General features: G+C 40.1%; 1 protein-coding gene across 18 annotated transcripts in view; it reads right to left on the bottom strand.

Moving 5' to 3' along the window:
* TRPM3 (transient receptor potential cation channel subfamily M member 3) overlaps window positions 1-26,317 on the bottom strand; it is an 812,479-nt gene that overhangs the window by 186,165 nt on the left and 599,997 nt on the right. For 4 of the 18 annotated variants that reach the window (XM_047830950.1, XM_047830957.1, XM_047830948.1 and 1 more), the window contains exon 7: window positions 15,068-15,142. The exons of the other annotated variants lie outside the window; for them this stretch is intronic. In XM_047830950.1, the coding sequence (XP_047686906.1) occupies window positions 15,068-15,142 (75 nt within the window). The remainder of the gene's footprint in view (window positions 1-15,067; window positions 15,143-26,317) is intronic. 18 annotated transcript variants of the gene reach the window in all.

Raw genomic sequence — 26,317 nt, 5'->3', positions numbered from 1 at the left:
TGGCCATTATCTCCTGTATTTGGACTACATAATGAGGTCATAAAAACTCAGCAACTTCCTAAGGTCTTGCACTTTTCCAAACAGAACCTTGCACAGACTTCGGGGACATTAGCAATTAATATAGTGATGGGAAGAGAAGCAGTAAGCTATTTTCCTCATTTTAATGGACACTAATTTGCTACCTACTTGAGAAATAATGGCTGAAGTTTGCATAATACTGCATAATACCACAACTTTCAACAGATACTTTCAGATTGAGATTCTTCATGTTGTCGATTTAGTGCATCTTTTCTATGGCCTGAGAAATTGGAGATAGATTTGTGAAAAGTATGTAAATCTGGTAATCACTTGTGTTCAAGTGACAACACTTAAAACTATTCTTGTTTGTTAAGTTTAATTAGGAAGACTCATAACACATGAATATTCAGGTACAATGATAGGATATTATTATCCAGAAAGAGAATATTTTTATATGCTGTATTTTATAAAAGGAAAAATGATTGGAAATCTTTAAGCTACCAAGGAACAGAGCGAGACCAAGAAAATATCTAGGGGCTGACAAGAAAAGAGTACGTTTCATTTTAAGTAGAATATCTTTGCAGTTCTTCTATGGAGGAAGATGTTTTGGATATTGCCTTCATGTTTTAGAGGTAGAATATGCTATCTATTCCAGACAACAGAACTATAACTGGAGTGAGTCTGGCCTTACTTGGAAATGGGTAATGAACCCAATTATCTTTTAGCGAATCCTAGTGAGGTAACCAATTGGTGAATGCCAAACCCATTGCAAATCAATCCTGTGTGTCATTATTATTACTATACCTTTTCATCACTATAATTCTGCACCTAATGCTTAGGAAAGCATCTGGGAATATCAAGTACCACACAAACTATTAGGCAGTAGAAATAAAGCCACATGCAACAAGACGCTTCACTTCTGGATACTTATGGTTGTCAAGTGGGAAGGAAATTCCTTGAAAGATGGCTGGGGACTTTCCTTAAGGCTGAGACTTCCCAATGTACAAATTTCCAATTCACTTTAGGACTAGGCAGGGGGAACATAATGTGAATTTCTTAAACATCCTCTCCTGTTATCAGTGATCCTTATGGCAACTCCCTTACTGATATTTAGCTTAATGGACCCCCTCCATGTAGTCCTTCCATATTTACAGCTAATAAACACACCAGTATACCAGAATAAACACACATGTATATTTTATCTTGCCATCTAAAATCTCAGCAAATTTGTCTGGAGATAGGCAGTTGTTAAAACCCTGAAGATACAGAGTTTGAATTAACGGCAATGCCTTTCCTGGTGATAAAAGATTAAAAACCTATGGTGTAGCATTTCTTCTCCCGGGGACAGTGAATGCAAAAGCTATTGATGAATACTGCAAACCCCTTTTTGTCCAGCTTGTTTTCAATACTGTTGAACTCATCTATTTTGCGTATTATCAATGCATATTTTCACAGGAATCCTGTACTAGCTCCTACCACCTGGCTTTCATTTTAGAGATTGCCTTGGTTCGATTTTCTGTCTGGTAACCAGAGGACCAAGGACAGATGGAGAGAGTGGATGAGTGGATGAAATGTGGATCCTGTAAGTCATGCAAAGGCGTCACTGTGGCACACGTACTGGAAACACTGGTCATGCCCTCCCTGTCCACACTCCCCTTCCGAGGAGTTGACCTGTCCACAGGTCTGCCTTGTTTGGCTTCTTTTAAAGCTGGTTGGACTAGAGGTGGGTTCCAGACCTGCAACGGGTCACATTTGCCTTTCTGGAATTGGAGTGGAAACCCAAGGCCTGAAGTGATTTTCTGGAAAGTGGGTTGGTGGAGAGTGAAGCTTCTCTATTAGCTGAGGCTCTGGTAGGACAATGGGTGGGTGATTAAACAAGGGAAGAAGACCATGAGAAAGGAAGAAAGGGGGCAGAGGATACCACAGAGAAGGGATCATGTGGCCTGAGTGAGAGGGAAGGAAGGGTGTGTGTGTGTAAGAGAGAAAGAGAGAGAGATCATTTATTTAAATATATATTTAAATGTATATTATATATGTTATTTATTTGTAATTTATATATAAATTATCTAAGTCATATAAACTATAATTTATAATTATATTCATATAAATATATTTTATATAAACTTATATAATATTACATGTTATAAAATAATATATGAATATTATAATTATTTATAAAACACACAGAACAGAGTCTGGCATTTAAGAACTACATGGTTAAACAAACACAAATATAAAGATTCTTATTTACGGGCACCTGGGGGGCTCAGTCAGTTGAGTGTCTGACTTCTGCTCAGGTCATGGTCTCACAGCTCATGGGTGCAAGCCCCGTATGGGGCTCTGTGCTGACAGCTTGGAGCCTGGAGCCTGATTCAGATTCTGCATCTCTCTCTCTCTCTCTCTCTCTCTCTCTCTCAAAAATAAATAAACATTAAAAAAATTTAAAAGATTCTTATTTATATTTATTAAGCTTATAAAAGATTTCCCATTTAAATGTGTATAAATATTCATGAGGATAACAGAAAAATAAATGCACTTCATATACTTAAACCAAAAGGAGGAGTTGACAAATAATTTGAAACATGTTTTTCCAAAGTTTGAATGTCCTCTCATGCAGACCAATAATAATATGCTGAGGAAGACAAATTTTTTTTTTATCCTGTATCCAAAAAGCTAAAACTATTTGTTTTGGGGTAGGTGATTCTTTCTGGCGGGGGGGTGGGGTGGTTAGGTGACTTTTTGTATCACTCCCCAAATGCCTTCTACCGTGGCCTCTTCTGGGTGCTTCAATCAGCTTGTTAAGCCATTTGAGTTTTGTGGTTTGGACAAAGATGTAAATGCCAAATAACAAAATCCATAAACTGACTCCAAGTATATTATATGCTAATAAACTAACTTGGCTTTTGACTTAGTCAATGGGAAACAGTTATTCCCTTATGGCAAGCCAGTTCTGATTGAAATATCCTGCTATTAATGTTCATATATTACCGGGACATCCAAGTAACATTCTATGTGAATCATTTCAATAGAAAAGGAACAACCGATCCCATGGGCTGTGGTGCAAGTATTACTTTCATAAAAGGAAAGAGCCAGCGTTTTCTTTGAGGCCATTGTTTGCAGGCTGAATGTTTTAATGTAATTGATCTAAGTCTACAAGAAAACTCGCCCAAACAAAGCCAAAGTCTTCTTAGTTTCTACTCTGTTCAAACCCACATCAAAAGGCATCCTTTGCCTTCTCAGATGTAAGGTAATCAGAGTGGTTCTAACTCCTTTGACTTTATAATACTATGCCCATCCTCCCCTTATAACAATTATGTCTTCCTCCCCCAAATGTGAAAAGTTCTTTTCTCTCTTCAAGGAATGTTCTTTTTGACTTACTCTCTGTGAGGAACTTACACTCATCCTGCAGTTTCCAGGTTCAAAGACAAGCCTTCCTGAGCCCCTTCCCCCCTTTTACCCACCAGGCAGAATTAATAATTCTCACTTGTGTTGCCTCATAGCATTTTCTTTTTTTTAAAGCCCATGCCAATGAAGAGATTTTTAAAATTTGTCTATCAATTACTTTGGCATAAAAGGCATTAAAACTTTCTCATAGTGCCTTTCCTATCTCTTGAAGTTTTCTCTCATTAATTATATGTTTGGACACCTCTTTTCTCTATTAGGTGGGTTTATCTTTGTATTCCCTACATGGCATGCACATAGTCGTTGCTACTACACATAGTGGTTGCTCACTAAAACTTGGGGTATAAAAGGCAGGATACTGAATTACTATCAAGTATACCCTGATTTCTTTTTTCTTTATTTTCTTATTTTTGTTTTTGAGAGAGAGAGAGAGAGAGAGAGAGAGAGAGAGAGAGAGAGAGAGAGAGAAGCAGGCAGAATGAGAGGGAGAAAGAGAGAATATTAAGCAGGCTCCATACCCAGCAAGGAGCCCGAAGCAGGGCTCCATGTCACAACTGTGAGATCGTGACCTTAGCCAAAATCAAGAATCAGCCACTAATCCGACTGAAGAGGTGCCCCAATCCTGATTTCTTATAGGTTAAATGACAATGTAATTATTTCCATAGAAATTTTTAGATATTTTCTGACGTGAGCCACTTCCCCTCAATCAACTGGCCTGAGATCCAGGGCACTGAGATCTGATTTAAATTTTCATGAAATCGGGAATTTTCCCAGATGCCTAGGGTTTTATGTTCATTCATTGGCTCATTCCCGAAGTGCTTCCTGCCTTATTTCCCTGCCTCCACAGCAATCACCACCGGCTAGTTATCATCATAAATACAGTCTTCTCTGTAGCCATCTTTAGTGGGTTCTCCTTGCTTACAGACAAAAGTCCACACTTTTCACGTGATAGGCTAGGCTCCCCGTGTTCTAGCCCAACCTTCATCTGTAGCCTCATCTCCCTCCAGATCTTCTGTTCACCTTAATTCTGGTCTCATCAGACTATCTTCATGATCTACCAGCTAGGATTCTGCTTTAACTTCCTCCTAGCCATCCAAATTTTCAGAGGGGAGTATCTCTCCCCACTCCCAGTTTTATGAGGAAGAGTGAGGTCTCCCAGCTTCTCTGGGGGCTCTGCCCCTAAAGGTATGTTGGTGAGGCATGAGGGGTGGGGTAAAGGCTCACTATGGGATTCTGCCAGATCTGGGGGAGCCATTAAACCCACTTGGCCATACCTTGGTCTTAAAGCCATACCTGCTAACTTGTCCAACAAAAACTGGTATTGTGAGTTTCATCAAGTACTTTTTTTTATTTCTGAGATTGTTCAGAATTTCGATGAGAAAGGCAGGTACTCTTTATTGTGGCCTCTCAGAGACCCCAATGCAATCTTCAGAGTCTACTTTAAATGTTACTAATTGCTGAGGTATTTCTTAACTCCCTTAGGTAGTATTAATCATTCATTCCTTTGTAGCCTGTTGCTGATTTTTTTTTCTTTTATCTATGTTTTGGCAGTTATTTTATTCTGCCTTGCTTTAATGAAAGTTTCATCCACTAAATTTAAACTTCTTGAACAGACCCCTGCCCCCCCCCCCCCCCGCCTTTAGGCAACATCCTGGTGTCAAAAGTGCCTCACATGTAGAAGGTGGTTTCGATAATTGTGAAATAAAACAAAATTAAAATGTACAGAGCCTCAGGTACAGTGCCTTGGGACTAGCACAGTTGAAGGGACAGGAATAAATTGGTGGTTATACAGGGACCGAGTACCATATCTCAATACTATCGATGTGTATTTCTGACAGTTGACACGACAGCATTTAAGTGGCCCCATCGTGTCCTTTCACATGCCTTAACTACCCGGCCTCAGCAGTGGTCAGAGACCTAGAGAAGGAGCTGCTGAGTCACCTGGGCTGGTGCTCACATTTCACTTGTCCATTTGGATTAAGTCTGGAAGAGTCCAGATTCTTAGCGACTCAAATAGCCAATTTCGGTTCAGCTGTCTTGTCCTTTTAAATTGAAGTCTCATTGTTTCTCAGAATTGGACCCAGCTGGAGTGACAACGTGTCCTGGCCACTGGGAGGGGAAAGACGTAAACAAAGGTTTACATTCTTCCCTTTGCTGGAACGATATCCATGAAAGCTATTACTTCCTCCACATGAAATGAATAGGGAACTACGTGACTGAAATGGAAACATAATTCTGTTCTCTCTGAGGTGATTGATATGATTCAGCAGCAGCTACGGTGCTGTTGGCTAGAAGTGACCTTCATTCACCACCAAGGTTATTAAACTAACTGACTGCCATTATCTTATATGAGACAAAGGAAGGATACTAATTGTTTGACATCTAGTAATAGTATTTAGTCCAATTTCTGACCAGCAGTTGGGAGAAGTGGTAAATTTTTATTTGACTGTCTGGGCATCTTTTCTAAAAGACAATGTGTCAAGCCCAGTCTGTTCAAATCTTTATCATGACTAAATACTCAGTGGGAAATATGGATGACAACATGAGGAACCTTCTTTCCTCTGGTTTCAAGTTCCGTGTGGATGGAGCTCCATTAGTGGAACATATCTAGCCCCTTGTCCTTCCCTTACTCCTCTCCACATGTAAAACTGAGCAACTTGATTGGGGGTGACTAATGTCTATGTTTCTTGGTGAGATAGAACAAATCCACTACTAGTCTCCCACTGAAGAGAGCTGAGTTCTTTCTTCCTTGTCCTCCATGGACCAATGTCAGTCAATGCTATTAGTAAAGGTGTCTTTTGTAGACACAGATTTTTTTCTGGTTGGCTGTCTGGAGGCTGAAAAAGGCAAACCCATTTGGCCCTCACACTAAGTCATTATTTCCAATAACTTCACCATTAATAAAAATTATGTTTTGATCTCCATCTGCCTGATTCTGGTGTCCAACTCTCAGTCAGTTTCAATCTTGTTCCATCAAGGGTGAAGTATAATGTATTAGACTTTCTCAAGCTCTAACACCATGAATTATAATACTGTTATTTCTCTTGCTTGTATTCACTTAGCATCAGAACATCCAACAAACTTGAGCCTCTGGTTCAAATTTGTGATGTGAGATCATTTTTCAAGTGCAAAGATGGCCTTCTCTAGCAGACATTTTTTAAATGTTTTTTAAAAAACTTTTTAATGTTTATTTTTGAGAGAGAGAGAGAGCAAGAGCATGAGCAGGGGAGGGGCAGGGAGAGAGGGGTCACAGAATCTGAAGCAGGCTCCAGGCTCTGAGCTGTCAGCACAAGAGTCCAACGTGGGATTCAAACTCATGAACCATTGAGCATATGACCTGAGCAGAGGTCAGACGCTTCATGGATTGAGCCACCCAGGCACCCCTTCTTTATGTTTTTATAGCTCCTCACAAGGAAACGACAATTCCAATATGTTAAAAAACCTAGTTACAAATGGTGCCAAAACAAGGCTGCTTATGAATTTCTGGGTTGCAGTGAATGATCTCTCATAGTGAAGTCCACTCCGCCAACTGGCTGAAGGCAGTTTTTTTTTTTCTCTTCAGGGAACAAGCAGTTGCTGAGCACCTGCCAGGTGTTGGGCAGCAGCCAGGCAGGTTGCACATGCTTACGCAACATGCTCAACAATCCTATGATAGAAAGATTTTAAATCTCAGTTTACACTTAAATAAACTGAGGCACAGAGAGTAAACTGAGTATCGAAACTGGGTCTACACTATTTGCACTCTTACTGGGTCCTCTCACTAAGGTGACCATTTGTTTTATCATACAAATACCAGGACACTTTTGCAAATGAAAGGGTCATCAATCGTTAATAGTTATTTTGGGATGACTAGTGTAAACCAGATCTAGTCCTGGACAAACTAGTACAATGGTCGCTCTATCTTTCTCATGCCTCAGAGTTCCAAATTCATTTCTGAAAAATTTTAAAAATGGATGCCAACGTCAGATATTTAGAAAGGGGCCTGAGTTTGTTCACTGTCCCCTTTTTGCCTCTCTTCCTGGCTTTATAAGGCCAAGACTCACTGCTACCCCTCTCTGATTCCCTGGGAGCAGGTTTCCAGCTCCATCTAAACCACAGCTATTCATTATCAGAGATATTCCTTCCCTTAAGTACTCAAAAGGATGAAGCTCCAGGGAGGGATTAGATCATTAAGCAAAGGAAAACAGCAACTATAACACAGCAGCACCTGCATAAATCCTGTAGGGGGAGAATATTGATTTAAAGTTTTTCTCATTCTAGCATATCCTTGATGGTGCTGAAAATAAATCCCTTCTACTTTTCTCTCTTATAAGTAAATGCCTCGTTACATTCTATCACTTAAACATACTGGAGGGCCACAATGAGGAATCAGCAGACAGTCATGGCCCAAGGGCATCCAATGGTACTTTGGGTCCTTAATCACTCAGTCATTATCCTACTCTGTCATGTTCATGTGAAAACAGACACTTGGCTTATTCCTACTCTGCCACCAAGAACCATTTGACCGCAATGATAAGTGCTAATACCATCATTCTAGAAGATGGGCTCTCCTAATGTTATATATAAGAAAGTGGCAATCTAAGGACTGTTCTCAAAACCCTAATTCTAATGTGCAAAGACCTAGTTTGTGCATTGAAAACTATCACTGGAAGGGGTGTGCAGAAATGCCCATGTCAAGGTCTCAGCTTTTCTGATCAGAGTCTGCTGTAGCACACAGCTCTTGAGTTTAGCATGTATCAGAATTTCGAGCAGTTCGAGAACACCCCGCTGCACACCTTCCCGGAGCTTCTGACAAGTAGGTCTAAAATGGGACTTGAGAATGTGCATTTCTAACAAGTTCCCAGGTGATGCTATTGCCAGTGGCCCAATGGACCAGAACCGCTGCCCCAGCATTAAGCTATAAGTAGAGGAGACTTCCAACTATGAAAAGAAGTGGAATCTAAGATGTGTCCCTTGCAGTAAATTAAGATGAGAGCCCATGGAGTAGGACTGAAACATCTATGTTTTGTTCCCTGGAACAAATCTAAATCTAAATCAGGAGACTGCAAACTTTTTCTGCAAAAGGCCGGATAGTATTTTCAGGTTTGCAGGACAGACAACCTCTGCTGTAAGTCCTCAACTCTGTCACTGTTGGTTGAAGGCAGCCATAGATGGTACATAAAAGAATGAGCATGGACATGGCCGTGTTCCAATAAGGCTTTATTTACAAAGACAGATGGCAGGCTGGATTTGGCCCATGGGCTGTAGTTTGCCAACCTTTGGGTCTAACTACTGTGATAAAAATGATTCCTATGAAGCAACATCTGTTAGTCTGCCAAGCTTGAGTACATCTATGATCAATGAGAAGCTAACCAAGCTGGAAAGCTGTGTAAGCCAAGCGGTGACATCCAGTTCAGTTGTATGTGATTGATGTAGCATTGCCCTTACTGGAAGTTATGTGCTCTTCTTCCCCTAGAACCAGTTCCCCTAGTTCATCCTCTAGAACCATCTCTTTAAAAATGAATAGCTTCCCACTTCATCCTATTTCAGTAGGGGATTCACTGTACTGCTGAAAATTATTTACCTATATTGAATATACCCTCTACTTGGTATGTGGCCTAAAAGCAAATAATGTATTTTCTGTCTAACAGGATCATTTACTGAGTTACTAATTCATATTTTGTTTTCCATTTATTTTTCCTTCTCCTTATTTCCAAAAGGGCCCACTGGGCTGTCTTTTCTCAGGGAAAGTTGGCATTGCTGGCCTGAAGATGAGCTCTCTGGATGGCTTTTGTTAAAAACCTAAGCTCATTAATGTCTTAAAGAGAAAGAAGACAAGGCAAGTGTCTCTGATGGGTAGAGATGGGATGGGATGAGACAGGGAGAAGGGACTCGCAATATCCCGATGGTCAGTTCGCAGGTTTCATCTTACTTGACCCATCAAAAGCATTTACACAGTTGGCCATGGCTTCCTCTTGGAAATATGCTCTTCATTTGGATTCCAGAAGCTCCCTCTCCTTACTTCACTAGCTCCTCCTTCTTCATCACTGCTGGTGCCTTCTCACCTCCCTGACCTCTGGTAGAAGGACTGATTCAGTTCTTGGTCCTCTGCTGTTTCCTTGTCTCCTCTCCTCACTCACACCCTGGATGATCTCACCCACTCACATGGTTTTGTACACTGGCCAGACATGGGCGACTTCCCTATTTATATCTCCAGACCACTATCTGCACTGAGCTTCAGTCTTGCCTAACCTTGCTCCTCTCGACATGGCCGCAGTGCCATGGGATAGCTCAGATAAGACGCACCCAAAGGTAAGCTCCTGATATTGTCTCTACCTTCCACCCTCCTCCCCAGTCTTCCCCATCTGAATACATGGCAGTGCATTCTTCTAGCTGGTCAGTCCCCCAAACTGGGAGTCACCTTGGATTCATCTGTCCCTCTCACACCTTGTATCAAATGTAATGGTAAATCTTGCTTGCTCTGCCTTCAAATTATAGCCTGAATTATACACCTAGTCTAAGCACTGCCAGCTTTTGTCTGGATTCTTGCCATGGTCTCTTCACTGCTGTTTCTGCTTTCACACCTGCTCCCTATGTAGGCTACTCAACTCAGTAGGTGGGATGATGCTGTTGAAACATACAAGAACACTTCTTCCTTTGCTCAAAATTCTGCAAGCTACTATTGCACACAGGGCAAGTGTAGAAGTCAAAGTTCTTACCCTCCTCATTGGATCTGGCCCTCATTCCTTCCCTGGACTCCTCTCCTACTCCTCTTCTCCCTTTCCTTCCACATGGCCGCACAGGCTCCTCCTGATGTTCTCTGATCATGTAGTCCACATTCCTGCCTCAGTGCCTTTTCACTGCTATTCCTTCTGCCAGCAATGGTTGTCCCCAATATGTCACATACTCTGCTCCCTCACTTCCTAAAGTCTTCACTCAAGTGTCCCCTTTCCAGTGAGGCCTTCTCCACCACTCTATTTAAAAATGCAACCTCCTCCTTACACTCCCCTTTTTGGCCTCTCTGCCTTCCTTCTCTCCCTGACACTTATTCCTACCCAATACACTACATATTTTACTTATTTTTGGTTTCCTTCAACCCAAATGCAAGCTCCAGGAGGGTGGGATGAGCACAGACACCTGGCCTGAAGGGGACTGCTATGAAGTGCACCCTGGTGCTGCGCTCAGCACTGGAGCACCAGAACCTTCTGCCTGGCCTGGGGGTGGGGGCGGTGGGGTGGGGGACCACGCAGACTTGGGCAGTTCCAGTACCAATGGTTACCTTGGCTGAGGGAAAATAAGAGGCCTCTTCCCAATTTCCCAGGTACACTATACCTGAGAGAGAGAGAGAGAGAGAGAGAGAGAGAGAGAGAGAGGGCAGCTGAGAGGGGGAGAAGATGGGAAAGGAAGGGGAGAAGGGGAGGGGTCAGAGGGAGGACATCAGGAGGAGTGGGAGGGAAAGAGAGACACAATAAAAACTGAGATTGAATTCACCAAAACTAGATGGAAAGGGAGCTTAGAATTGGATTTATTTAAGGAAAATTTTTATTATGCAACATTTCCTACCTACCTAAGTTTATGAACCATAATTCATACTCACTGTAACGGTTCTTATTACCTGAATAATGGAAACAAGTAAGTTGACAGGACCAAACAAATCCTGCTCCATGCACGACCTGCAAACAGAATCTAAGAACGGAAATACAAGGGAGAAGAGAACTTTCTACTTGTCCCCAGTCTCCTGATGGTGCGGGCTGGCCATGTTAGTTGTTACTTCTTTCAGAATCCCCCCTCCCCCCCGCCACGATTTCCTAATAAATTCTGATGTGCACCCGAGTCAGAACTCACTTCCTGTGTTCTCCCTCTGGGTGGAAGAAATGTGGCTAATGAGGAAAGGTTCAGCTCAGATTTGTTTGATGACCAGAAGAGCTGACTCTTCAATCCTCAGTCCCCCGTGTTAGCAAAGGCACACCTGTTTTTTCATCCTCCCTCATTCCAGCAGGAATTGCCCACAGAACCCCGTGTGGTCGAGAAGACGCCCAGGCTCATTAGCCAGCAAGAACTGTTGATTCCTCTGCCTGAGATCTAGGACTTCAGCATTTGCCTACAGGGCTGCAGCCTGTGGAACTCAAGGCAGCTTTTGAAATCTGACCCTGCTCAAAGAACAGGAACAGCCTGTTCAGTAAGGGGAAGAGCTGCTTGCTTGTTTCAGCTCTGGATGCCAAAAAAGAAAAAAAAAAGTTCGACTATTTGGCCGGTATTACGGAATAACGTCTCTAGTCGCCTGTTTTTGTTTTTTTTTGGTTTTTTTTCCTCAGAGGTTAATATCTTGAGCCAAGGGTTCAAGGTTAAAAGATTTTTATTCTGTTAGAATCTATGACAATTTTATTGCTGACATCTTGGGAGCACTATTTCTGGTCACTCTTCAAGCCTATATGAAATACATTTCACTTTTACAGCCATCAGTGTCACTGGTGTGAAATGATTCAAACACTATTTGAAGGCAAATTATTTTAAATTCTGGGAAAGGGGCTTTGAAGGGTCTCGTGACAAATTCCCTGGCCTTAATCACCTCAAGCAAATTAAAATCTCAGCCCACTTTCTTTTAGAACCCTAGAGAGTGAGATACCTTATCCTCTCTAAATATATCCCACAGTAAAATTGTTGATTATGGCAGAAAAGTACTCAGTCAGCCAGTCAGCACAAGTTCTGCCATTTATTTTATGTTAGCCTAACTTCCTAAAGGTAGCTATGCATTTTTACTGAATGGTTGATCCTAATCTAGACTGAAAAGCAGCCATAGGCAATTATCACTTTAAATAAGTGGGGGAAGATCAATACTTACTTCTTTTTCTGTGTATATGGAAATAATGGAGCTGTGATGGCTTTGGCCGCTCCAAAAAATACACATCCTTCGACTCTCTAAGTTCCTAAGATGGAAACGATTTAATAAGAATCATGATTCAACAAGAATCATGATTCAAATTTCCAGAATAAATACTTTCATGCCCATGACAGAAGTATTCATGATGGTCTTTGCCTGTACATGTTCCTGTGCATTTATCTGCCCAGAGTCTGTCTATGTGTTGTTTTACTACGTGTCTTTCCTTTGAAGCTTTTAACATCTAAGCTCGTCTATTACATTTTTATGTCGGGCTGGAAACCAGAGCTAAAAATAAGGCCAGAAAAACATTTATTGATGTTTACAATAAAAATTTATTGAGCCCCTACCTGCATATACCAGGCACTGTGCTAGGTTTGCCGGATGACAAAAATGACTAAGGCTCAGACTCTGCTCACAAGGAGCTCACAATCTACGGGTGATGGAGCATGGTGCAAGCAGATAGAGATCACCGCTTTACCAAAAGAGGCAGTTCTGTGACAGAGGCTTACACAGAGTGCTGTGGGAACACGGATTATACGGCAAATAATTGAGCCTACAAGAATATGTGTGTGTGCGCGCGTGCATGTGTGCGTGTGTGTGTGTGTGTTGTAAGATTTCATAGAAGAGAAGATTTTTCAAGCTGAGGCTTGGAGTGTAGGTTTTTGTCCTTAAGTAGAATTGGAAGAGGTTGGAATTTCAGCAAATGTCAATACAGGAGAAAAACACCTCCAATGAGGAATGTCATCATGTCATTTACGGGGAAATTGCAAGTAGCTTAAAAGGGGTGGAACATAAGGTCTCCATGAATTATGAAAGAAGGGGAAACCAGAGAAACAACAGATGAAAACATATAGAAAGACTTTTGGTTAGCAGTGGAATAAGGAAGAGGTTGGGTCACATGAAGAGGGTCTATGCTATCATGAGAGGAACCTATTATGGGGCTGACCAATAACAGCAGATTTTGCTGACTGTTGAGACCAAAATGCCAAATATTTGCTATCCACATCTTTCTAATCTGAAAAGAGATCTCAGCATTCTTTCCTGCATGTAAAAGAACCTAAGAGATCTTGTCAGAATGGTGGATAGCTCCCCTGTTGGACTCATTCAGGAACTGCCCCAGTCCCTGAACAAAGTCATTCTAATGCAGAAAGGAGCTCTTTGCTAAAAGAGAAAGCTTTTTGCTTAGCCTGGATTGGAAAATGAGTCAGATAAACAAGGTAGGCAGACTGCGAAGACACAGGTTTCACTAACATGAGATCTACTCCCCCAACATTATTCCTTTGAGTCCATTATTGTCTTGATGGACAAAGTGACATTTTAGTACCAAGCATGACAAACATTTCAGGGACAGCCAACTTGTATCAGGCCATTGCAAAAGATAAGAGAGGGCAGATGTTTAGACTGTATTATCTTTTTCACACTATCTATTCTTTTATAGATTTATAGAGGGAAAATTCTTTAAAAAGTAGAGAAAAGTTTGAACAACACGTTCAGTTGAGGGCGTCTGAAAAATGGCAGGTCATCAGAGTCCAAAGTTAACTGATCATGAATTTGATATACATATTCTGGATGGTCTTTTACTTGCTCTGTTGAGTCTACAGGTAGTAGAAAGTCCAAATGATTGGGCTGAACAGGTTAGAGCATCCACAGAAGGCAATGAAATGTCCCTGATATACATGTAACCCACCTAGGGGAAGTTTAACATCCTTTTCAGGTCATGTGGTTTGAACTCAGGGCTTTCAGTCTATGAGAATATAAATTCATTATTTCTTACTTCCATGTCTCCCTGGATGAAGTTCTGCTATGACCCTTAACTTATTGACTGCTATTGGTCTCATGGAACAGTTATGGGCTCAGTGATGGAAATTTTCATGTCATGGTTACCCCAATGCATTTGAACATGGTGCAATGATCAAAAAAGATGCCAGTGATGACAATTGAACGTCCCTTTGCCTTCCCAGCCTCCTTCATATATTCTCAGGCATAGGATGACAAAGGGAAGTCCACGAGTCACATGAAGAAAGACTGTAGCCATGGGTACACGATCAGGATCTCCTCTGCTTATCTTCACCCCCACCCTCCATGCCATCACCCTGCCCTACTTCCTCCTCACGTTGCTCCTGTGAATTCCTCCACCATCTTGCCACTAACCACCATCCTCTGCCCAAAGTTCTCCTGTTGAAGAATTCCAGCTGAACTGATGTTCAACCCGTGTATGATGTGGAACTTGTGTTCAAACAGTTGTTGAATGAAATAAAGACCTCTAAACCCTCCAAGGTAACAAGAGGTTAGGGGAGTGCCTTTTTGAGTGAAATAATGCTTCCTTCTGTGGGGTGAAAAGAGCAAGGATTTGGGAATCACATCAGCCTGGTTTGTGCCACTAACTGGATTTAGAACAAGGGCTTAGTAACTCTGAAATGCGGTTTCATCAACTGTAAAAAAGGAAGATAATAATCCCTACCTTGAAGGATCTCTGCATTGAAGGATCTCTGCTCATATATTAAGAGCAGTATATATGAAAACGCCTAGCCTAGTGCCTGGAACACACCAGCGCCTCCAGAAACGCTCATCTTTATCCTCTGTTTTATGGGGGATTTTAAGATGATAAATAATAGGGAATAATCATCATCATCATCTCGGATGTGGTTGGAAGTCTTAGAAAGAGATAAACAGCAGTCATAGGGAGAGAGAGCGTTAGGAATTTTGAAAGGAAATGAATGGTTTTATGGTTAATTTTCTTGGTTGGGGTTTAAGAGGAGATTCATGTTGTCCATTAATTATACTTACCAATTGGGTCTAATTGGCAACTACCCCAAAATGAATAAAACAAGCGGGAGTCAAGAGAGAAAAACGGCAGGCATCCTGTCAAAAAATAAAATCTTTGAAATTTCTACAACCCAATGGTTGAATATACATTTTATTAAAGCAGATGGACTCACGCACTTTATAAATTTATACATGTGATGGCAATCCAAGTTGCACACTGAGACTTTTGCAAAGCATCAAACAGCCCTCTGTAGCAGCTATACCTGGTTTTCTCATTCTTCTACTTGTTTGGGTTCTTAAAATCAGCCATCCCCTTTGCTGGATGGAGCAAGCATCCCTCATTATTCTGCGTCAGCCTAGGTGAATGTTGTGGGGCTCAAAGGGTTAAGCGAGGCAATCCGTGTTGAGTGCTTAGCCCTTGTAAATCCTCTAGAAATGTTAGCTGTTGGTACCATGATGATGATAATAATTATGAATCTTTCGATGCTGTTTTCCAAGACTGCACAAGAACTGGATTGCCCCCTCTTTCCTTTTAAAAACATTAATTTTTTCTTGTTTTTGGAGATATGTGTCCTCTTCTCAGGTGATTAGCTACTTTTGACAAGGAGTATTTTTTCCCCTCCATTGGCTAATGTACTTAATTTCTTTTCTTTTTAAAGAATAACTGAAACCAATGACAACATATCATTCAATATGCACAATATTATTTACTGAAAAGATCCCCACATTTCCTTCTTCTTTCTCTCATTGCCAAGAAAATGACTAATTAGATACACAGACATAACCATATGTATATATAGGTATTTTATATATATATATATATATATATATATATATATATATATATATGTCCCTTTTTTCTTTCTTCCTTCCTTCCTTCCTTCCTTCCTTCCTTCCTTCCCTTCCTTCCCTTCCTTTCTTTCCTTCTGTGTATACATACATGTATATATCTACCTACCTATGTATCCAAAGAAAAAGTTATCAAAGCCACTTCATTATAATAGGTTTCCTTACCAATTTGCCTATAGTATCCCAAACTGGGAGGTGAATTTAAATGTAATATCAAGACTCTGGAGTTGTTAATTTACTAAACAAGCTAGGCTGGGGTGAGATGATCCAGTACCTCATTTCAAATCTAGGCCCCAGAGGAGAATCCCACCAACAGTTCTGTTTCTGCTCTTTTTTTCTTTCCCTGGAAACATTTATGGAGGCCCCAGCTTCCTAAGATCAAGCCAGACTCCTAGAGGAGCTTCAACCGGGGGCAGTCGTTGGGCAGAGGGTAGCCAATTTGTGAGAGACACAGTAAGGTCTTAATCCACTGTTACAGAACATTGCTTGGTGATTCCTCAGTGCCCACAACCTGGCAGAGGTGCCTTGTCATAAGAACGTACTCACTGGGGGTAAGACAAAGAAATATCCCTTGAAGCACAAAATGTAAGAGTTGGTTTCTGGATTCCTCTGGATTCTTAATAGTTTGTAAAATAACAAGCCAAGAGTAACTACTGTGTATTTCCCAGAAACTTACCAATTAGCATGTTCCTGAGAAATAAATTCAGCTGGGGAGCACACGCCTCCCCAGGCCGCTCTGCTGCTGTGTATGACAATTAGACTGCTTGCTAAATACTATGAGCAAAGCCCCAGATAGAGAAAAACACAAGACCTCCTGGCAAATTTAGCATGAGCGTTTGTTTATGGGACCAACTACAAAACTGGCCTGGCTATGTGTTGCCTGCAGAGTGAAGAGCACGCTGGTATTTTCAGTGTAGTTCTTTTTTGCTTCCAGTTACCAAACCCTAACGAACAAAAGTTAAAACAACATTTTAGTGAAGATTAACCAGATTTGTTGAAGATTTGTTGCATGGCTGGAAATGGAAATGTCTAAACATGTGGCGTTTGGTGACGGTGACCCCAATTGTCTCATTATTTCCTTGATCACCCTATCGGGCATGGTGTAAAAAGTGGTCTCAAGGGGGGAAATGGGGAAATAAAGGGCCACGGATTTTGCATCAAATGAGGCTGATACCCCCAAGAACCCTGCTTTCATTCCTGGCTGGGGTGCATGGAGAACTTTTCCTTATTTGAGTTCCCCTGGCGTTATGTTAAATACATGAAAAGTACTTCCCAAACTAACTCAGTGACTGTGCTGAGCAGCAGACTAAGCATGTGGCATTCTCAGCTCAGCTAAGATCTGTGCCAGCAAATGCATGGTATGAAAAGAGGTAGGACACCTGACCTTTTCTAAGTGGGCTTTCCCATCTGGAAAATGAAGGCAGTGAACCTGGTGAGATACACACACACACAAACACACACACACAGACACAGACACACGATTTCTTGTAAAGTATATATATATTATATATATATAATATATAATATATAATATATAATATATAATATATTATATGTTATATATTATATATTATATGTTATATGTTATATATATAAATATATATTTATAATAATGTGTGTGTGTGTGTATATATATATATATATATATATATATGGTTATACAAAATCTCATGAGCATGTGTAGCTGTACACCTGCCCCATCTGTATATCTCTCTATATGTAATAATGTCTCAGTTATCATATATTATTCTATAGTGTACCTTTACTTCCCCCCTCTCAAGGAATGTCTAGAAAAAGGAAACAATGAAATATATATATCTTTTCCTCATGATTTTGATGTTTGTATTTCCTAAAAAACTAACCCCAGTTCACATGCAGACCTTGTTTATGTTTGCAGCTGAAATAATGCAATGTAGAGAGAGGATAAACAATTTAATGAAAGTAAAACAAATTCAATTAGACCACACGATGTGCACTAAGTTTCTGGAGGTTGAAAGCTTTCACCTACATGGCTTATAATCCATTGCCCACATTCCACCCATCAAAATCTTACTTAAAATATCTCTGCCACATACCCCCCTTGAATGTTCTACATAGAAATACTCTTTGTCTGAATTCCTGTTGTATTTTATGTCTTTAAAGGGCACTTAACACTTGCTGCTTATGATAATGCAGCTCTTTGTATCCCGAGCAGGAAGAGCACAGTGGTGGGGGCTGACACAGGCTGACTTCTTGGGTTTGCCTTTTATTACCAGCCAGATGTTGGGGCTATTGTTGACCTCTTCCTACTTCAGGTTTTTTTGTTTTGTTTTGGTTTGTTTTTTTTGGTCACTGGGAATAATAAATGGTACTCACTTCACAGGGTTGTCGTAAGGAGTAAATCATGATTTCTTGTAAAGTGTTTAGCACTCAATTAAACACTAGTTATTGTTAACTTATTTGTCAAACTCTAAGTTCTTCAAGTGTGCAACTATGCCTTATTTATCTTGCAACCCCTACAGTGCTTGGTATGTTGTAGGTGCACAAGCCAATACTGGTAGAGCGATAGAAATACTGTCAAGGGGAAATATACAGCAGAACAATCACTGCTTATTTTAAATGACAGATATTTTGAGTTCTCATTTTGCTACATTTTGAAAAGCTGAAGAGCTTTAAGCCTGTGTTTTGGCTCCCTATGAAGCATCTTAAAGGTATAGTGGAACAAAGAATATAGAGGGAGCCACTTTTCCACAGTGAGCATGACAGACAACATCCAACATGAAACAGCTGTTGAATGAGCTATTGTGTGACCCAGCTCCATCCACCTTCCAGCTCCCAAGGACCCCAGGAGAGCGGAGCTGGATTTTGTGGGTGGCCAGGACCATAAGGAAGGGAAAATGAATTATTCCAGCTCTACTGAATTGTACATACGGTAGAAATATAAAAGTATGACATTTTCGAGAGTCCCATTATACTAGGGTGTTTGGTTATGGCTAAGAATTGGGGATAAATTTTGGCTCTTTTGTCATTCACTAACTCCAACTAGGGAAGATAATTTTGTTTCTGATTTCAGCTACTATCAAATGTAAGCATCAAATCTGCTACATTGGTTTCATAATTATTATACACATTCTTTATGTATGATTGGACAGTATGATTCTCCATAACATGTTCTTAACCAGCCTCTTCCCTTAGGTTTCCTGACTTGACTCTTTCCTCTTGTCTTAGATGAAGCCGAGGATAGCCAACAGATTGAGTGGGCAAGAGAAAACGCGGCTATGCTGGCTGCTTACCCAGAGGTCAGTAATGATATATATATACTTGAGGGAGGAAGGTTCTGAACTCGTACATTACATGGATAGGCTGACTACTGACAAATGTTTTCTTCCTCCCTCCTTCTCTCCCCCATCCTTCCCTCAGCCCCTCCTTCTCTCCCTCCTTCTCTCCTTCTCTCCCTCTTTCCCTCTCTCCTTCCCTCTCTCACTCTCTCTGCTTTCTTCCTTTCCCTTTCCTTCTTCCCTTCCCTTCCCCTGTGCCTATGCCTGGCCCTTTCCATTCTTTCATTTCCTTTCTTCCCTTCCCCTTCTTTTCCTTCCTTCTTCCTTTCCTCCCTCCCTTCCACTACAAAAGCTATATTTGCTCATTGTAAAAAAACAACATTGACAAGTGTTCAAAGGTATAAGTGGAACATATCAGTTCTTATCCTACCTCCCTCACCTCAGGTTTCACTGCCTAGAAGTTACAACTAATACTTATTCACCTGTGTCCGTTCAGGTATTTTATAAGCATATACATATATTCTTTCAAATTTTTATAAACATAAATGTAATCAAAACCACACACTTGTACTGTTTTACAACGGGCTTTTTAACTTAAGAAAAAAAATATACCTTTGGATATCTTTGCATATGAGCCCAAACAGAGCTAGTCCATTATTCATAGTAACTTCAGAGTATTTCACTATATGTTTACAACATAATTTGTCAATTATTCCTGAATCTTTGAGTTATTTCCATTTTATTACCGTAAACAATACTGCAATAAATATCAATAGAATAAATTCTTAGAAGTAAAAATACATGGCCAAAGGGTATGCACATTCAACATTTAATAGGGGCAAATTGTCTTTCAAATAAGGTTGCCCATATTTGTACACACACTAGTGAGTATTTCTATATACACTTACTGACAGTAGATATTTGTAAACTTTTTTTTTTTTGCTGATAGGTTAAAAACATTTCATTGTCTTCATTTTCATTTCTTTACTTTCTAGTGAGGCTGAGTATTTGTACTTTCTTCATGTGATCTTCCTGTTCATATATTTTGCCCTTTTTCTTATAGAATTTTTCTTTTGGATTTGTGGATGCCCTTTGCTTATTATAGAAATTAGCCCTTTGTTATTGTCACAACTATTAGCTTTGCTTTACCATTTGTTTTTTGAACTAGTATTTTCTAATGGGGTTTCTTTTTTTTTTTTTTTTAAATATTTTTTTCCAACGTTTATTTATTTTTGGGACAGAGAGAGACAGAGCATGAACAGGGGAGGGGCAGAGAGAGAGAGGGAGACACAGAATCGGAAACAGGCTCCAGGCTCTGAGCCATCAGCCCAGAGCCCGACGCGGGGCTCGAACCCACGGACCGCGAGATCGTGACCTGGCTGAAGTTGGACGCTCAACTGACTGCGCCACCCAGGCGCCCCTCTAATGGGGTTTCTAAACATTGAATTTGTTTTCTACAGTGACATAGCTTATGTGAATGGAAAAGTCATAATAACTCTGAGTTTGGTTTATAAGAAGAAGGGAAAAGATACTAGGCAAGACAGAAACAGGGGAAAATAACTGTGCCATGTATGGAGTATCCAGAGAGGAAAGGTGAGGTTTGTTTTCAAAGCACTTGCCTGTGGTTTCATTAAATTTGTAAGGCATTAGATCTTCCTAGCTTTATTCCTTTAGCAAGACAGAAGATAAATTCCAACTGTCTATACATCTACCTTTGTGGTTTTACTGAAAAACACAAGCTAAAAAAAAAAAAGAAAAAAGAAACCAACTAGGGTTAGATGAATAAGGACACATGTATCCCAGTCTCTAAAGTGACCCAATTCACCATTTATTAAGAGAAGCTCCATAAATTAATCTTTTTATAACTGTCAGTGTCAGCAAATACTCTCAATTTTATATTTACTGCCATTCAAAACATTTTAAGAGCTCTTCAGTTATGTTTTGACAAGTTATTGGTTGTCACTTAGGGGTTATTAAAATGTAGGAATGTCATATTGTATAATTGGCATAAGAGGGCTTTAAATCCATAAGAAACTCATCTGCTCATCAGGTCTCCTCAAATATTTCCTCAACAGAGTTAGGAGATACTCTTATTCCCAAAGATAGCTAGCTCCCTCGCCCTTTTCTCCCAACAGGACTGAAGTCCTGTTATAATGTATGGAGTTGAGAGGCTGCCCAATCCCCATCTTCCTGCTTATTACCAAGAATATAGTCATGTGTAGGTCACATGAGAATTATTTTCCAGGGTTTATCTTTGAAACATTCATATCAAGAGTGCAGCGTCATAGAAACACAGAATCTTTTTAATTTATTTTTAATATTGTGGGATTTAAAATGTTACCAAATGATGTACAACAAAATATGTGGCTCCATCAAGGATCCATTATGGCATACACATGCAATATGCATAGCACAGCATAGGCAATTACTTTGAGGCTTAGGGGATCTGCTTGAGTTAGTTAACTTAAGGTAACTAAATGAGAATGGTCTAAAATAATCTCTATAATTTGAAACATCTCATCTCAATCCAATTTCAAGTGGAAATTATAATTTCCAGAGCCAGTGCAAGACCCTTCAACCACCTATCACTAAAAAACTCACAGGTAAAGAGTGAAAGAACATGGTACAAAGCATATGCTACAGGAGCTATTTATGGACAAGCCTTTCCAGTGAACATATTGGAACCTATAGGCAATCTTTTTTATGAATGGCAGATATGTTCTATCTCATGTGACTGCTCTGGCCATTTCTTAACAACAATCTGGAATGCTAAGCTGAAAAGATATGACAAAAACTGTTATTTGTACCCTGATATCTATTCTTTCTTTCCCTCATAGTGATGGGATTTGAGCTAGCTATGTAATTGTACAAGATAAAGACTAAATCCCTTTTCTCTAGGTGTAAGCATGTGACCAAATATTGGTACACGGTATGTAATCCAAGATGGTGTGTATGAATTCCTCAATGTGACTTTAAAGGGAAAGGGTATGAGTTTCCCTTACTCCTTTTTCCTGTTTTTTTTCTGGCTAGAATGTAGATGTGATGGCAAACTCCCACGGGCCATGAAGACAGGGATAGAAAGAGCAAAAGAAATAAGGGATCTGAGTCCTTAACACTGTGAGGCCACTACATTAAATCTGGACTCCTGCTCAGAGTATCGTATATAGAAGGAATAAACTCCGGCCTCATTTAGGCACCCATTGTTTTGGGCCATTGTTACAGCAGCAGAACCTGTGCCCTAGTGAATTCAAAATAGTTCCGAGCTGAATCAAGACTCAATAGGAAAAGTGTCATGCTAGGTTTGCAATGCCAGCTATGAGCAAGGGACCCGATGGTCTCCTGCCAACTCTAACTTCTTACTGTGTACATAGCTAACCTACTCCAAAATAGAAAACTCTCAAAAAAACCTTCTCATGTCACTCATAGGCCATATGCCTGTCTTTCTCTCTGTGCTATTGTTGACCACTTCAGGCTTAGCCTTTCTCTATTTGGCATAAATACAAAGAAATGAGACTGACTTAATCATAATAAGAATAAAATAATATGTGTAGTATTTAGGATATACCATTTATTTATATATAAATGACCTCAATCCTTTAATACAACCCCCTGAAATACTATGTGCTTATTTCAGTCATGCTGCCATTGCTAAAATATTTTTGGATTTTTTTTTTGAAGCTGTAAATTCACACATTTCTTATAATAATAGGATGGGATCAAATCACTTAAACATCTGTCATGTGAAACCAGCAAGTCTTCACTGAGTACTTATTATGCATAACATTGTTAGTTTTAGTGTCAGAGAGGCTGGTAATCAATTTTAGGGATGTCAAAGGTACTCTTTAGATAATCTATGTTAAATTTCCAGGGTAAGATGGCTTCATAATTTAACATAGAAAAATAATACATATAAGGGGTCTACTACAGTCCAGGGAATGGGAAATAAATACTAGAAATGGAGGGGCGCCTGGGTGGCGCAGTCGGTTAAGCGTCCGACTTTAGCCAGGTCACGATCTCGCGGTCCGTGAGTTCGAGCCCCGCATCGGGCTCTGGGCCGATGGCTCAGAGCCTGGAGCCTGTTTCCGATTCTGTGTCTCCCTCTCTCTGCCCCTCCCCCGTTCATGCTCTGTCTCTCTCTGTCCCAAAAATAAATAAACGTTGAAAAAAAAATTAAAAAAAAAATACTAGAAATGGAAGGTGAATTCTTTAAAAGCTCTGCTTCATGGGATTCTATATCACCAATCTATTCATTCACTCAAGATTTATATTACTGCCCCACTCCCTTGCTTCCCCCCAAATTTGTAGTAATTTATAAATTAAAAATGAGATTTCTCTTTTTATTCAATTTCAAACTCTTTATTCTCCTAGCACCTTGGTTTATTAAAATATTCTCTGGGTAATGCATCTGGTGAGGAGGCTCTCCAGGGGCCCATGGGTAAATCAACATTTCTGCCTCTGTCCCCACATCAGCTAATAACTGTGGACTGTAGGGTTTCTCTGAGTATCAGGGACCCTGACAGGAGAGCTCCCAGCATTAAGCAAGTTTCTGGAGTCACCATGCCTGAAACATATAAAGCTGTGGTGCTCAGAGCGGGTGCTGCTGGATTAAAAATACTGATACGATTTACTTCATGAGTCAGTTCTGCCTGTTAAGTCAGTATGTCTCTTCAAATGAAAAACAGCTTCCTTGTAACCATTGTGGCAGAAAGGTCAACTCAAATCCATTTTCAAATATGCCGAGAGCTCAAACTTAGATAATGACTTTGGTCCTCACCCAGGAGAGAACAGATTCAGAGCAAATGAAGTCAGATATAAGGAAGAACTTCCCAATGGCACATGATGTTAGGATGTGAAGCGTGTGCTAGGGCTGACATCCAGCCTATTCTGTTGCTTTGGGAAACCAAAGTCTTCGCAGGTTGTCAAGATTTTAAATCTCACTGCTGTCTCACTATTGTGGCTTCTTCTCTAGTTGTTAGACTAGAACAGAATACCTGGGCAGGGTGGGGCCTTGACAAATCAGGTGTAGGCTATTGGAAAGATTGGAAAAATTAAAAAAAAGAAAACTCAAGGAAACACATTTGGGTTAGTGTTTCATAAGTCAACTGATTGACAATTATGAAATTGACATTTCATAAGTCAAGGGATTGAAGACCTGCCAGGCAGATCTTCATGTGAAACTGCTCTGTACAAGGTAGAATATGAACATTCCTGCCTCCTTTCTCATGCCATTCAGGAGGGCCAGAAATTTTGTTAACCCCAAAGTCCCCTGATATTTTTAAATGACTCCTAGGGGACCAGTGTCACCCTAGTAGCCAACTGCTATAGTCATGTCTAAGAATTATCACCAAAAATGGTGGTAAAGGAAGTAGGCTATAAACGATGCAGTCATGAGTACTTTTTTCTGATTATGGAAATTTCACAGAAACAAAATGCTTTAAATTAGTGTGTGTCATGTCATGGAGATGAGCTATTTAAAATAAAATCTCTTGGAACCAATCGGACTTCACCAGTATTGACTCAATCTGTGCATTAGTATGTTTATGTGGCTCATGTATCGTATAACTCAGTGGAAAGGGGATATATTTGCTTCCACAATAAAGCATAATTTATTAGGGGTGACATCCTTGTACCATTGGGAGACACTATTATTATTGTTTTTGTTAGTTTGGGTGAGTAAGCCTCCAATCGTATATGGATAGGTGTGTTGGCTTAGGGACTGCATAAAAAAAACATACATCTTTCTTAGAGAATTCTAAACAGCAATATCCTCAAATACCAAATGTGATTATGTTTTATGAATTCTGCCATCATTTCTGCTACTTGTGTACTTAGAAATACCAAGCCCAATTTAATCTGCTGCTTTAGAGGAAGTACTCTTGGTATCTTCATCAGATGAGGCTACACTCAAATGTCAGTCATCACTCTGGGGCAAAGAAAATGTGGACAAATTCTCTTTCAAGCAAACCCTGACAGTAGCAAAAGTACTGGTTATGAAAATCTAAACCAACCCAGACACTCCCATTAATTAGTATCGCAAAAAATAAATGTGTCTATAATGACTCCCATGGGGACATAATCCCTTAGGCTGGATTTAGTCTGACATAGATTTCACTTTAGAGTATGGAGATGACAAAGGCAGAAATTTCTAGCCTCATAATGAAATTTCCTACAACCTAAATTGATGTTCACAATGTAAGTAGATATGCAGTCTGAACAAAACTTTGCATTTAGGCAAACTTAAAATTCAAACAGCAAAAGAGTAGCATTTTCATCAAATAGAGCCCAAAGATAACTAGATTTCTGTCCTCTTCTTTCAATCCCCTTTTTGAATAAAATGGTAACTTACAAGAAGAAAATTTAAAGTGTAAGATATATTCTGGGCCAATTCACATTTAGCGCAAGTTCTAACACCTCTACCAAATACAGTATTCAACAATCCTAACTGACATTCACCATGATTGTTCCAAGACACTGGAATAGCTCGATGTCTAAAGAAAGATTACATTTTCTCCATCCTGCTCTGTTTATTCAGGCAGGAGGAACAAGTAGGGTGCAGAATATATTCTCAACAATATAGAAAAAAAATTTTCTGGCTATTGCTGCAACGGTCAAGATTTTAAAATCAATTACTCTTTAACAAATAATGTTGAATACAGGCTTGATGATATGTTCCAGAACATAATCTGGAACCTCATTTTTCTTTCTGGATCTTTTCAGCAACTACAGAGATACAATGGCTTCTTCTTAACAAGCAGAGTCAGGCTTGATGTGTGGTAAAAACATTGTGATCAACAATACCCTTGATTCTGACAGGCTTCAAATGAGAACATCTAGTCTCAGGTTGGAATCCATCGCAGCCAGGCTCTCTAAGCATGGGACATGGTTTCCCTCTGCGGGACCGCTGTACCACCAGCAAGGTAAAAATGGAACAGTGTTTCTGAACTGCCACATGCCCAAATCCTTTCATATGTTGATTACTATGTTAATTCATTTAACCAGAGTTCACAGATAGAGAAACAAAGCCTAAGAGAAGTGCTTTCATATTGAACATTTATGGGTGACATGATATGCTGTCTGGACTTCCTCCAAAGTTATCCAGAGAAGGATGTAGGCGGGTATATAGAAAGAGATTCCAAGATTGGCCAGGGTTGATAAATGTAGAGGC

The sequence above is a fragment of the Prionailurus viverrinus genome, chromosome D4, assembly GCF_022837055.1.
Source record: "Prionailurus viverrinus isolate Anna chromosome D4, UM_Priviv_1.0, whole genome shotgun sequence".
Classification (NCBI taxonomy): domain Eukaryota; kingdom Metazoa; phylum Chordata; class Mammalia; order Carnivora; family Felidae; genus Prionailurus; species Prionailurus viverrinus.
This window is presented reverse-complemented; position numbering and strand designations above follow the sequence as displayed.